Source organism: Phalaenopsis equestris, unplaced genomic scaffold (assembly GCF_001263595.1).
Source record: "Phalaenopsis equestris unplaced genomic scaffold, ASM126359v1 Scaffold000189, whole genome shotgun sequence".
In the NCBI taxonomy this organism is placed as follows: domain Eukaryota; kingdom Viridiplantae; phylum Streptophyta; class Magnoliopsida; order Asparagales; family Orchidaceae; genus Phalaenopsis; species Phalaenopsis equestris.
Window position 1 is genome coordinate 257,323 of NW_018164631.1, and position 13,346 is coordinate 270,668.

At 32.9% G+C, this 13,346-nt stretch overlaps 1 protein-coding gene across 1 annotated transcript; it reads left to right on the plus strand.

Moving 5' to 3' along the window:
• Nucleotides 1-3,763: 3,763 nt before the first annotated feature.
• Nucleotides 3,764-12,691, plus strand: LOC110022427 (probable NOT transcription complex subunit VIP2; the record flags this gene model as incomplete). The annotated part of the gene is given in 12 exon segments (XM_020721359.1): nucleotides 3,764-3,912; nucleotides 4,444-4,579; nucleotides 4,760-4,865; nucleotides 4,944-5,110; nucleotides 5,521-5,899; nucleotides 10,047-10,256; nucleotides 10,335-10,430; nucleotides 11,119-11,204; nucleotides 11,301-11,480; nucleotides 11,870-12,301; nucleotides 12,386-12,438; nucleotides 12,650-12,691. Coding segments are annotated over 11 exon segments (1,769 nt in total), but the record flags the coding sequence as incomplete, so codon positions are not given.
• Nucleotides 12,692-13,346: the final 655 nt, after the last annotated feature.

The window sequence follows — 13,346 nt, forward strand, 5'->3', positions numbered from 1 at the left end:
AAATTCTATATGCATGAAAATTAAATTAAAAATGAAAACTTATAAAGGTCCACAATTAATCACTTGGATTGAGGTTATGACCGCCCTCCGTAGATTATCGGGTTGATAACTCTTACTCAAGGTTCAGAAGCACACAATTCAGCTTGGAGCCCCCACATTTACCAATGTCTTACACGTAGTCTCGGCCTTTCATATGTGACTACGAGTTTTGTTTTACTTACTCGTGTTTTCTTACGACTCGTTTTCAAACTTTTCCTGTCCTAGATGTTCCTGTTTACTTTCTTGTGATTTATTCAAATTTTCTGTAAATATATTATGCTTTAAGAGACTAACCCTGCAACGGTAGCAGAGGCTCATGTAGGCATTTACATTTTATGCATTTCAATTTTGCTTATTTACCTTACATCATTTTCTATCTACATTTATTTACTTTATATGCAAAACTAAACCAAAACAGAAAAGCAACAAAACACATTTTCAAAATTAAATCTATACTTTTAAAACATTGAATGAACATAATACACTCTTTTTGGGTTTACGAGAATTTCTTGGATGAGGTAGCCTATGGTTGCTAATGGGAGTTCTCCAGTTTAAATGAGGTTAACAACTCGTTTAGACTAAGTAAACTCAAGAGAAAATAATGATGTCGGAATGAGGGAACCGTAGGATTCTAACTGATGTTGCTCTAATTAAATTAAAATCCCCTCTAAAGACACTTGAACAACAACAACAATAACAAAACTTGTCACTTAAACTGCAAAACTATAAAACCTTAAACCTGGAGCTATCGTAACAAGGAGCTTGGAGCTAACACCGTGGGCAACACAATAAGAATGAACAAAAGAACAACTTCTAGAGGGAAAGCAGATCTACAACAACGAACCTTCCCTAGAATTAAATAATAAGACAAAGGATTTCAGGGTAGCTTGTCTAGTACGGCGTAAATCCTCAACTCATATTTAGATCTGTGCACAACCATGTTGTGCAATTTAAGCCCTAACTCGCTTTAGGCTCTAAGATTGTCATTCGTTACTACATAAACCTTTCTATCTTCTAGACTATTTGTATGCCCGTGTCATGCAAGTGTAAGTCCTAAATAATAACAATTTGCAAGATGAAACATCTAATAATATTTCCACAAAATTAAAATCAAACCATAGGAAAACTTGGGAAGTCACTGAGGTTCTCCTCAGGATCCGTGGCATCCCTTAGTTTTTATCATTTGGATTCCAAAAACAACAGTTCTCATTTGATCTTTCCCATTTGATACTCGTTTGCCCGACCTTAAAAACCCTAAATTTTGAAATTCTTGAAGAAAATACATTCTAATATAAATCGAGAGTTTTTATAGGCGATTTCAATTGTCTAAGATGTAATTAATTATAAGAGTTTGCCCTTATAGGAATTTTCAGAACCCAACTTAATATAAACATTGTCTAATCTTTTATATTAGATAGAAAAATTTGTCGGTCAACATAAATGTTTCACAAACTAAAACGGATTTCATAAATCCTTTAGTTTATTTAATCGAGTCTCACTATCAAGTAATATGTCTATTCCTCGGGATAGATGCATGAGTCGTAATATTATGCTCGTTTATTTAAACTATTATCTGTATGAGATCAGTTCGGCCTTGTATTTTCAAAATTTAAAATATTACTTTTCAAATCTATACATATATATTAAATTAAATTAAATATCATCTTTTTCCCATGTTGATGACCGACAATATGTATATGCATATCCATGCATATGTATGCATGAATATATATATACACACACACGCGTGTGTATATATATATATATATATATATAGATAGATATGTATATGTAGATACATAGATACATATATACATATATATACATACATAGATATATATACATATCTATCTATATATATGTATATAGATAGATATATTCATACATATCTATGTATGTATATGTATGTATCTATGTATCTATATCTATGTATATCTATCTATATCCCTGCATCTATATCTACCTATATAGATATACATACATATATATACATACACATGTATATACATATATCTATATATATATATATATATACATATATGTAGGTATATAGATATATATATATGTAGGTATACAGATAGATATATATGTATGTATATAGATAGATATATATATATGTATGTATATAGATAGATATATATATGTATGTATATAGATAGATATATTTATACATATCTATGTATGTATATGTAGGCATCTATAGATATCTATATCTATGTATTGTGTGTGTTTCGTGGTCTGTTGGTAGATCAGTCTCTTTGAAGATCGTAAGTCCCCCCAGGTCACGGGTTCGAATCCCCCCGTGTGTAGGACGCAGTACTCGAATTTACAGCACACCGCGTCAGCCTCCCAACCTAGCAGGGGTTAGCGTAAAAGGGGTTGATGGGTGGTTCCACAATATTTTTTAGAAAAAAAAAAATATTAATGGCTGATGGCTTTATACTTAACCTCATTCAAATCATATTATGGTAGCTTTCGTTCGAATCATAACAAGTTGTGCGAGTTCTTATTGATCTTTTTGCATAAATACATGAACTTTTTCTTGGATGAATGTTTATATTAGGAGATAATATATCTTATTTCTGGCTCCTATGTGGATTATTTATGTACCTATGATTTGAGTTTTTGTTGCTTTGTTACATGGTTGGTGCATACAAATTATTTTAGATTGTGATATTAAATATAATAATAATTTATCTATTATAGTGAAATTGGAATTGTCACTTGGCTATTTATAATTACTTAGGAAATGAAAATAAATATAGGGGCATTTACGTGCACGCCACTCAATTCCTACTAATTTACATGTCTACACATTAATTTTTATTTTATTTTTACATTTATAACACTAAAAATTTTAATGTCACATAAAAAAAAAATACTACTATTTTTAACTTTTGACAAGTAGAATGCATTGTTTCATTCAAAGTGAAGATGCTTTGAAGTTGTGTTAGATATGTAAATATATAATGACCAGGTAATTTTTTATTTGTATAAATTTTAAAAATAAATATATTTTTAAAAAGTTCAAACTCTATTAAGTTATATTCAAATATGTTATTAGGCGTGTTAACTCAAGTTTGCACGTCAAGTTTGTGTCTGACTCAAAATTGACCCGATGCAAAACTACACTTAAGACACAAATTTGACATGAATATTAAATAATCAGAAAGTTCAAGACGAAAATGATTCACCATCCAACTTTTTGACCAAAATATGACCCACATAACCCATTTAACATGAAACATAACATCTATTCAGGTCAAATTTAGGTCGAGTTCGAGTCAATCTAATCTCAGTTTAGGCCAAATTCAGGTTGATCTGTCAACCCAAACTTAAAGTAAAGGATTAAATGAGTTAGGATTCTTAACCTGCAATTTCTTTGGGTTCATTTAGAGACCTCTATATATCGTTGTGAACAAATCCCATGCACTACTTGCACTAGATCGGGACGAATTGTTTGGTCGGATCACACGCAATTCAACCAAAACATTACTATTTACAAATCTAACTCACTCTTGCTTCACTTATCAAATTCTCACTCAAATATGAAAATTCATGATAAAATCCACCCATTTTTCATTTTATAAGAGTTGTTTTTAGTGGTGGTAAAATTAAAAAATACCACTTTGAATTTAAAGGATGGATTTTGTAAATAGTAACATTTCGGAGGCTCTGTATGTAATTATCCCTTTCTTTGTATAGCATTGCCCTCTTCCTCACGCTTCCCCTCCGCTTGCTATCGATAGTTGAAATCTCCAGTCCTCCGCTTCACCTTCTCTTCGTCCGGGAAACATTGCCGCCTCCGTTTTCTCTTCTTCTTAAGTTAAAAGAGCCCGCGGTCCGTAAAACCTTCATTTTTGTCTTCTACTGGTAAGACATTTACCCCTTCTTTTTAGTGTTCTTCCATCAATTCGATCATCGGCATCACTGGAGGCTTTTTCCATTTGCGTTAGTTGCTAGGATGCTGTTAGTATCGCTCAGAGTTAAGATCTGCTTTTCAGTCGTTGTTCTGCCCAAATCCGGGATTTCTAGTTGACCTGATGCTTTTCCCTGGTTTTTTAGATCTAAAATGGGTTGTTCGGGCGCATTTCAGTTGTTTGATTGGATAAGCTTTGCATAATGTCCTGATTTTGATTATTAAACGCGAGGAGAGAGATGGATTTAATGCTAGTTGGCTATGAGCGTTTAGTAAAGGTTTAGGTATGGACACCTCTGATTGATTAGCTTTAAAAGAGAGTTGTTTTGTTGATTGAGAAAGCTGTTTTCCTACCTTGGTATATCGCATATTTATGTTGAATTACACTGTTCTTTATTTGTTCATTTCAGCGGAAATTGGAACTTGGTTTGCTAGTTTGGATTTTGGTTTCTTAGGTATTGCTATCTAATCTTAGTTCTGTTCAGTGTTCTGCATTTCAGATGTTTGACAGCTGCAGAAAGCTGATAAAAATGCAGTGGAAAGCCTTCGTTCAAGAGTCCAGCAGAACGATGGAATAGAATTCTATTAAAGCTTTGTGAAGAAATGTCTGGGTTGCTCAATGTAATTCCCATCTTTCATTAATTATGGAAGCATCTGGTTCTGCAATTGTTATCCTATTATATGTCGCCTTATTTCTTTTATATAGACAAGAATTAAAGGCTCATATCTGATCACCATTGTGATATTGTATGATCTTCCTTCTACATGTTTTTTTTTTAAAGTTATGTACATTTTATTCAGTCACAACTTAACGGCTCGGCTTCAAGCTTCCCTGAATCCACAGGCAGGCCATTCACCAATTCCTTTTCTGCCCAATCTGCAACAGCCCAAGGATTTCATCCCTCTGGTTCGTATATTTGATTTTTTCCCATTAATCAATGTTTAAGCATACTTTATAGTTTCTAATCTATAGTTAATATTCAAGGCTTGCACAATGTAAGTGGTAGCTTCAACATTCCCAATATGTCCGCTTCACTCACCTCTCGCAATGTAGCATTGAGTGGTGTCCCATCGAACGGTGTTCAGCAAGCCGGGGGAAGCATCTCTAGCGGACGTTTTGCATCTAACAACCTTCCTGTTGCTTTATCTCAGGTTTTGTTGGTGACATGCTTAACTTTTTGTTGAGTAATGTTGGGTCCCTAAAAAATATTAGGGGCATTTACATACATAGCACGCAGCTCTTATCTATTTACATATCTCACACCTGAACTTTCCATATTTACACAACTCAAAACTTTAATATCACATCAAAAATAGCTCTATTATCACTTTTTAAAAATGAAATGCACATTTTCATGCATAGGATTAAAACACCAAAGTGATGCCATGTAAGTAAATATCAAAATTATTGTGTGAGATCTGTAAATACATAAGAATTGTGTGCTTCTTATGTAAATTTCCCAAAATGCTATTGCAATGCTCCATACTTATAACCTTCTAATAAAAGCTCTCGACTTTTTTTCATTTTGCTTGCTCTTTTCCTTCTACTGTTACTTGTGCAGATTTCACATGGTAGCACGCTTGGACATTCAGGAGTTACTAATCGTGGTGGTATAAGTATTGTAGGAAGCCCTGCTTATAGTAGCAGTTTGAATGCAGTTAGTGGTTCGCTACCTGGAATTTATTCAAACTCCATTGTTTCTAGTAACCGAAACTCCGTACCTGGTATGAGTACTTCTCCCATTTTGGGTAATGTAACTTCGAGAACTGCAAACTCACTGAGTAACATAGCCAATGGCGGCAACGTGGGGAGAAACATAAGCACTACTGGAGCAGCTCTTCCTGCTCTAGCATCACGTGGAAATTTTGGAGGAAATATTGGAGCAGGTAGTCTTAACTTACAAGGGACGAATAGGTTGATGGGAAGTATGCTACAACAAGGTAATGATTGTTTTAAATGAACTTATATAATTCCATGTTACTACCATCAATAAATATAATCTTGGGAAATTTACATGCGTATCACACAATTCCTATGTATTTTCATATCTGCCATCTAAATGTTCATATTTACATTTGCAACACTTTGGTGTGATAAACCTATCCATGAAATGGTGTATTTAACTTTTAAAAGCTAAGTGATAGTGATGTTTTTGATGTGATATTAAAGATTTGGGTGCTACGTTTGTAAATATTAATGTTTGGGTGTTAGATATGTAAAGCATGTTGTGACATTTTACTATTTCAGTATGACCGTAAGAACAGCATCCCTTCAACGTTCGCATGTCTTTTTGCAGATGAAAGCAAACTTGATTGTTTATTCCATTTTCTATTTTCTAATCGAAGTCAGCATGACCTGGAACTATAGATGCGATCCCTTTGATTAGTTTTTTGTTTAGTCCACTAAATTCTGCAATTTGAAAAAACATTTCTATGAATAATTCATTGATTTTTCTATTTATATGAGTCAATAAATTAGTCCTTTCGTTGCATGTATTGTAAAGTGATGGGTATACTTTATTTTTTTGCCATCTTTTCTGTTAGCTTCACGATTTGTTGTCATTGAGAAGCAATTTTCTCTGCTCAACAAGTTTGGCTACCATGGTTCGCATTTATGTTTGTTTCTAGGAAAATAATCACCAAGTCATGCCATGGTTTCATATTTTCTTCTGCTGGATTATTTGGCTGATTGCTGGAGAATTCTGGGAAAAAGGTGTTCATGTTGTAGTTGATTGATATTTTTCATTGATAGGTGACCTGGAAAATTCAGTAATTGAAGCATGTTCATCTTTTTCCTGTCCTGTAGATATTGTTGTTTCATGTTCCCTAAAGGATTGAAAAGTTGGTGCTTTAGGAATATATTCAAGGCTGCATGTACTTGAATTAAAGGAAGAAGAGGCGTTATGCTTAGTTATTTTTAGTTTCCAATTTCATGTGGATTATGTATATCGAGAAGGATTCTCTCGCTTTTACAATATATTCTTACGGTCCATTCCCCCTTATAATATATACTTAAGGCTAACATTTCACTTATTTTGCTTAGCATTCTGTTTTATATTTTGAGTGGTTGAAATCCATGTAGGAAGATTATATGAAAATATCGGAAATAAAATTGGAGAATTTGTTATGGTTAATTAATAAGCTGCACTGCAGGTGATAAGTATTACATCTTAGCGTCTTTTATGAATTAGAACTAAATGAAGATTTTGTGATTTGTTAATATTGCATAAGATCATGAAAATGTGTTTGATTTTCGATAGTAATATGGAATAAAAATAGGTTGCCCTATTTCCTTTGTATAGGATCAGGATCTATGACACGTCTTATAAGTTATTGTGTTTTGGATCCTTTTAGTCTGCTGTTTCTCTTCCTTGTCCATGCTTTATCCACCTTCGCCCTTATATTTCTTTTATATTTATATGGAATGACTTTGATTTGGATTTTTGTTTATGACTTGAACCATATTTTATTGAGCATTTGAATATACCTAATAGCCTAATAGAGTTATACAATGTGGGTAAACTTTATTGTTCCTCGCAGAATTTAATAAAAATCTACTCATATCTTATGCTTATTTTTTTGTGTATGCATGTGTATTTGACTTGGAAAATGGAGTCTGGTGGTATGAATTGGTACCAGAAGGATGCCTGTCGAGGAGGATTAATAGCCTGAGAAATGAAATACACTAAGTATACATGTATAGATGGGTGTAATACACCTTAGTTGTGGGACAGTGGGAATTTGAGCACAACTCGGCTAATAGAATCAAATCAAATGTTAGCTTTTTATATGGTGGAAATTTATAAGCCTACAACTTCTTTAGTTCAAAGTCTTAAGTTTAAACTAAATCATTAAATTTTAATTTATTTCTCATTAGAAAAGAAGCGAGGAGCCTTGAACCCTAAATGCTAACACCCTAAACCCTAAACTCTAAATCGTGGCTATGAGATTTAAAGGATATCATCATCATTTGGTCATTATATTTGGACCCATCCTGTCAATGTCAAGAGGAAGAGCTACAACTTCGAATAAATGATTTTGGAGAACTTTATTTCATACTGCACTTTAATTTTTAAGGTCTAGCTTTTATATATTTATGTGTTTTACAAAAATGGCAAAGGTCTTTACTAATAAAGTAATGACCTGCTCTGTTATTGGCGTAATTAAATTTACATTTTATATCTTTCTAACGTTAAACGTAGTAATTCATGTGAGCCATATTTTATCTATTACATCCACTTTTCTAATATTTTTTTATATAAACTCTTATAACTGTTATTCACGTTTATATCCTTGCAACCTTCAACTGCATAGCATATTATTATTCAATGAGGATTCAGTATTGGTCATTGGACCCTTCACTATAAATTTTGGCATTGCTTAATTGAGGCTTAATTTTGTTTTAAGGCGCCAAGTCTAGATTTTCCTCTATAAGTGTTGAAAGGTTGGGTTTAAGCAAATCACTCCCAAGAAGTTGCTTATGGTAAAAGCCTTTTTAGCTTCTCTTTTGTAGTTGAGGCATCTTGCTTTTCTCTTTTGCAGGTGCATTTTAGAACTTAATTTTTTCCAAGCTCCAATTTAAGCATATTTTAACGCATATTTCTTGTGTAGTCCCTATTGTGGCGTGAGAATGGTTGGCTGCTTGGAAGCTAGGTTTGATGATTAATAATTATTGGAATTGCATAAAATGGAACTCTAATTAAATCTTTTGACACATCATGAATTAAATTAGCCATTCAGATGTAGTATTTGAGCATAAAAAGATGAGCCAAATCTGACAAGGAAAGATGAACAACTTTTGCCGCTTATATCAGCTTATCCTTTTGACCAATCAAATGGCTTAACCAAGCCCCTAAGCTTCTCATTTAGCCTATTCTTGTTTTGTTTTTATAAATAGACAGTCAAATATAACTTAAATATGTAAAATACTAAATATTTTCTGATGTAGTGCATGGTGAGGTGAATTTGGTGCTTTTTTTATTTTCATTTCACATACAAGTGTTATAAATTTTCATGGCTATTTAGGTATTTTAATGAAAATTTTTATGGTATTCGAACATTTAAGTCTAGGGGCAAGGTCTTTCTGAGACTTTGAGAACCCTTTGATCATTTGAATTTTCGAAGGCCAACTGATTGATTTGTCATTTGTTTGATAACTCTAATTTATAGGTCAAGCCATGTTGGATCTTATGTAATTTAGTCAACCAGCTGGACTAGTACTCTTTAGAGTATGTCAATACTTCAATCTAATTAATGCTAATTTGATATGACTTTCAATGTTTCTTTTTGATTTCTTTGGCTCTCTTATATTTTATTTTTCACTTAATTATTTTAAAATTTCTTTTTTCTTCTTTTAAATTTGCTTTAATTTCCACTTTTCTATATTTAGAGTTTTTTTCTTCTGTAAATTTCATTGTGTGTTTTTCTAGTATAATTGGAAAAACAAGCGGAGTAAAATTTTTTACATACATGTGAATATCATTGATAAAAAATAAGATACCAGAAAAAAACTGAATAAATCCTTTCCAAGTTTGATAAAGCATGTAATTCTTTCATATTATACTGTACATATTATCTTCGATTTAGGTTTTATATGGTTAAAAAATATTTTTTTGTTCTTTGTCTCTTTCTTTTAGTTCAATGTTTGATAGTCCTAATAAACTTTGTGTGGCTTAGTTTATGAATTGAGAAGCTATGAATAACTAAAGGCCCGTTTGACATCCTTTTTTGTTTTGTGTTTTTGTTTTTATTTCTTTTATTTTTAAAAACATGTTTGGTTGATATGATTTTTGAGATGTTTTTAATATTTTATTTTTAAAACAAATCATCTTGCTTTTAAAAACATTCAAAACAATTAAAAGATATTCTTAGTACTTATCTAAACAACTATCTCAAACCAAAACATAAACCAAACAAAGTAATAAAAAAGAAGAGAAAACAAAATAAAAAGGATCCCAAATGGCTCCTAAAGCTCTTGAATTTGATGGGAGTACATGCTGCAAACCGTTTGTTGCTTTGCTGCACTGGTCTATCTATATCTGTTCGCCAGTTTTTGCTTTATCTTTGTAAATTTTCCTTGAACTGACAGCACCTCAAATGCTTGGCATGCTTGGAAATTCTTATCCTGGGTCTGGAGGACTGTTATCTCAGAATCATTTACAAGCAGGAAACAGTGCGTTGACCTCCATGGCCATACTCAATGATGTCAATTCGAATGAAAGTTCTCCATTTGACATGAATGACTTTCCTCAGTTAACGGGGCGACCAAATTCTTCTGGAGGGCATCAAGGGCAATTGGGTTAGTCGTGAAAACATAGCCGTTATATCTCTGTTGATTTTAATATAATGAAACATAAACTAATTTTCTTAGGCGCAGGTTCATTAAGGAAACAAGGAATCAGCTCTATTGTCCAACAGAACCAGGAATTTAGCATTCAAAATGAAGATTTTCCAGCATTACCTGGATTCAAGGGTATAAACAGTTTTATTTAATTTTAATACCACTGCCATAAAGTTAGTAAAGTGCCAAAATAGTTTCTTGATTGTTTGCATGGGTTCATATTAGTTCAGTCTATAAAAGTTTCAATTTAGTTCGAACTATTTCAGCCGCAATTTAAGAACCCTAAGGACTTGTTTAGATCTTCTATAGAATTTGGGACTAAAATGACCCATATAAACAGTTAGGGGACTATTTTAGCACTTGCAATAAATTGTTTTAACCAGACTATTACATGCATTAGACTGGCTTATGGTGGCTTTTCTGAGAAGTTTGTATTTTTCTAGTACTAGAATAGGTGAATATTTACAAAATATTGCAAGGCAAACTCTGTTGACTGATATGTTTGGTAGTTTATTCGTACATGTTTCATTAATTATAATTTAATTCTTAATTTATTTTAATTGATAACCTCTTTAGTAGAAAGATCTCCTTGGTAATGTCATGTTTTGCTTAATGGTACTATCTGCTGTCTTTTCATGGCTTAAGCAATGGTTTTTAATTCTGCCGTTTTTGGAAATTATGATTGCCTCATCATGCAATTGTAATGTATTGGTTTAAATTTAATTTTTTCAAGCTATTGCAAACTGAATTTTTCCAATTTTATGGCCATTATTGTAGACACAAAAATGTTGGAAGTTTTTAACCCTTCCATTTTTTCTAGGTGGTAGCTCAGACTTTTCCATGGATTTGCATCAGAAGGAGCAGCTTCATGAAAATGTCTCAATGCTGCAATCACAACATTTCCCTGTAAGACAAGGTTTCCTAGTTGTAGTTGCACCTGGTAGGTAGCTTTGATATATATATTTTTATTTTATATGCTAAATAATCGATTTTATGCTTTAGATGGGAAGGTCGGTCGGCTTCAACTTGGGAGGTAGTTATCCATTTGCTCGTCAACAGCAGCAGCAGCTTGCTTCTGCTGCTAGCACTGCTAGCATTACTTATAAACCCGGAAGCAATCAAGAGCTTCTTCTCCATGGTTCTGATTTGTTTTCTTCCTCAAATGGGACCTATCAGTCTCAAGTATATCACTTCAATACATATTATGCTCTTCATTTCTGAGCAGTAGCCAATAGCTTAGGGGCCGTTTGGTATCAAATTTGGTTTTTGTTTTGTTTTATACATGTTTACTTAAAATGAAACATATTTGGTATATGTTATAATATTGATTATTTGTTCTTAAAAACACTCAAGATAACTTTTAGGTATTTTTAGCGTTTTAAAAACAAATTAATTTGTCTTTTAAAGCAAAAGATAAATGCAAACAAAAAATTCACCAAACCAATATATTTTCAAAATAAAAGCAAAAAAACAAAACAAAAATAAAAGTGATCTCAAACAAGCCTCTAAGAATACCATGTCATTGAATTGTATTGAGTGAATACTCGCCTTCTGTTCATTTTGTTCATTAGATTCAACCCAATGGCCTCCCTAGCATCGGATTTAGGCCATCGAGCTCTCCCATTCCAGCTTCCGGTATTGGATTGTATGACCAGAATATTCAGCAATATCAACACGTCCAAAATCAATCACAACAACAATTGCAACAGATGTCTTCTGTTACTCAGTCATATAGAGATCAGAGTCTGAAATCTTTGCAAGTATCACAAACCACGACGGATAGATTTGGTTTGCTCGGTTTACTAAGTGTCATAAGGATGAATAATCCAGATTTAACTTCCCTTGCCTTGGGGATAGATTTAACTACCTTAGGATTAAATTTAAACTCAAATGATAACCTTCACAAGAAATTTGGTTCTCCATGGTCTGACGAGCCCTTGAAAGGAGAGCCTGAATCTAGTGTCCCTTCATGCTACTATGCCAAACAGCCTCCCCCACTTCAGGTAAGTTTTTGTTCAAGACATTTCTGATAGTACGTTGTTATATTTTACTCGTTATTTTTCCTGAATCTGCTACTATGGATACAGCAAAGACATTTTTCAAAACTTCAGCTGGGAACGCTGTTTTACATCTTTTACAGGTTTGTGTAAATAGTTTTGTCTATTTTATGAATAACACTGGCCACAAACACGTGCATGAACAGCCATGCAACAATTTGTTGTTTGTCTAAGTGCACACGAGCTAATGATAAACTTACACATCAAGAGGGGTGAAAGAGAGGAAAAAGCTGTTAGTTAACTAATGGAAAAATAACCCTGTTAGTTTTCTTGGTCTCTTTTTTTTTTGTGCAGCATGCCAAAGGATGAGGCTCAAATATATGCTGCTTATGAACTGTAAGCATTTGCAGCCGACACCCTTAGATTTGAAGATAATATGTGTTGTTGTATGCTGATTGCATGGCTTTTAGTTTATAACCTTTTGTTTCTGAGTTTTCAAACTTGTTCCTGAACTTGAATCTTATGCCATACATCACTCAATTACGCTTGCTATTTTTTGGTTTTAGAATTTTTTTTCCTTTCTGGGTGGAAGGGAGACATTGTTGAGCCCCTCAGTTTCTTGATGCTTCCATGAATTTCAGTTCTAGTTTATTGATGCTACTGAAACAGCCAACATCTAAATTCCAAGTTAGTTGACAACTATAACAAATGAGACAAGAAAGGACCATGACCACCATTGATCAGTTAAAAAATCATATTTCATTTCTTAAGCAATGAAATTGTCGTGCGAATAGAAAAACTGATATCTGATTAACATTCTATCACAATTATGTTTACATTTAAATAGTATTCAGGTGAGAAAGTCTTACCTAGCAAAGGAATAAATATTTACCGAGTAATTTTTAGGAAGCAATATTATAGGACGAAAGAAAGCAATTCTGAGAAGGCAAGATTTAATCTCTTCCCCTGCAATAGAGAACATCCGCTACCGATCCAAAGGTCATTTCTGATACTTCTACTGAGCTTCATTTGCAACTCAAGTTGAACTCTT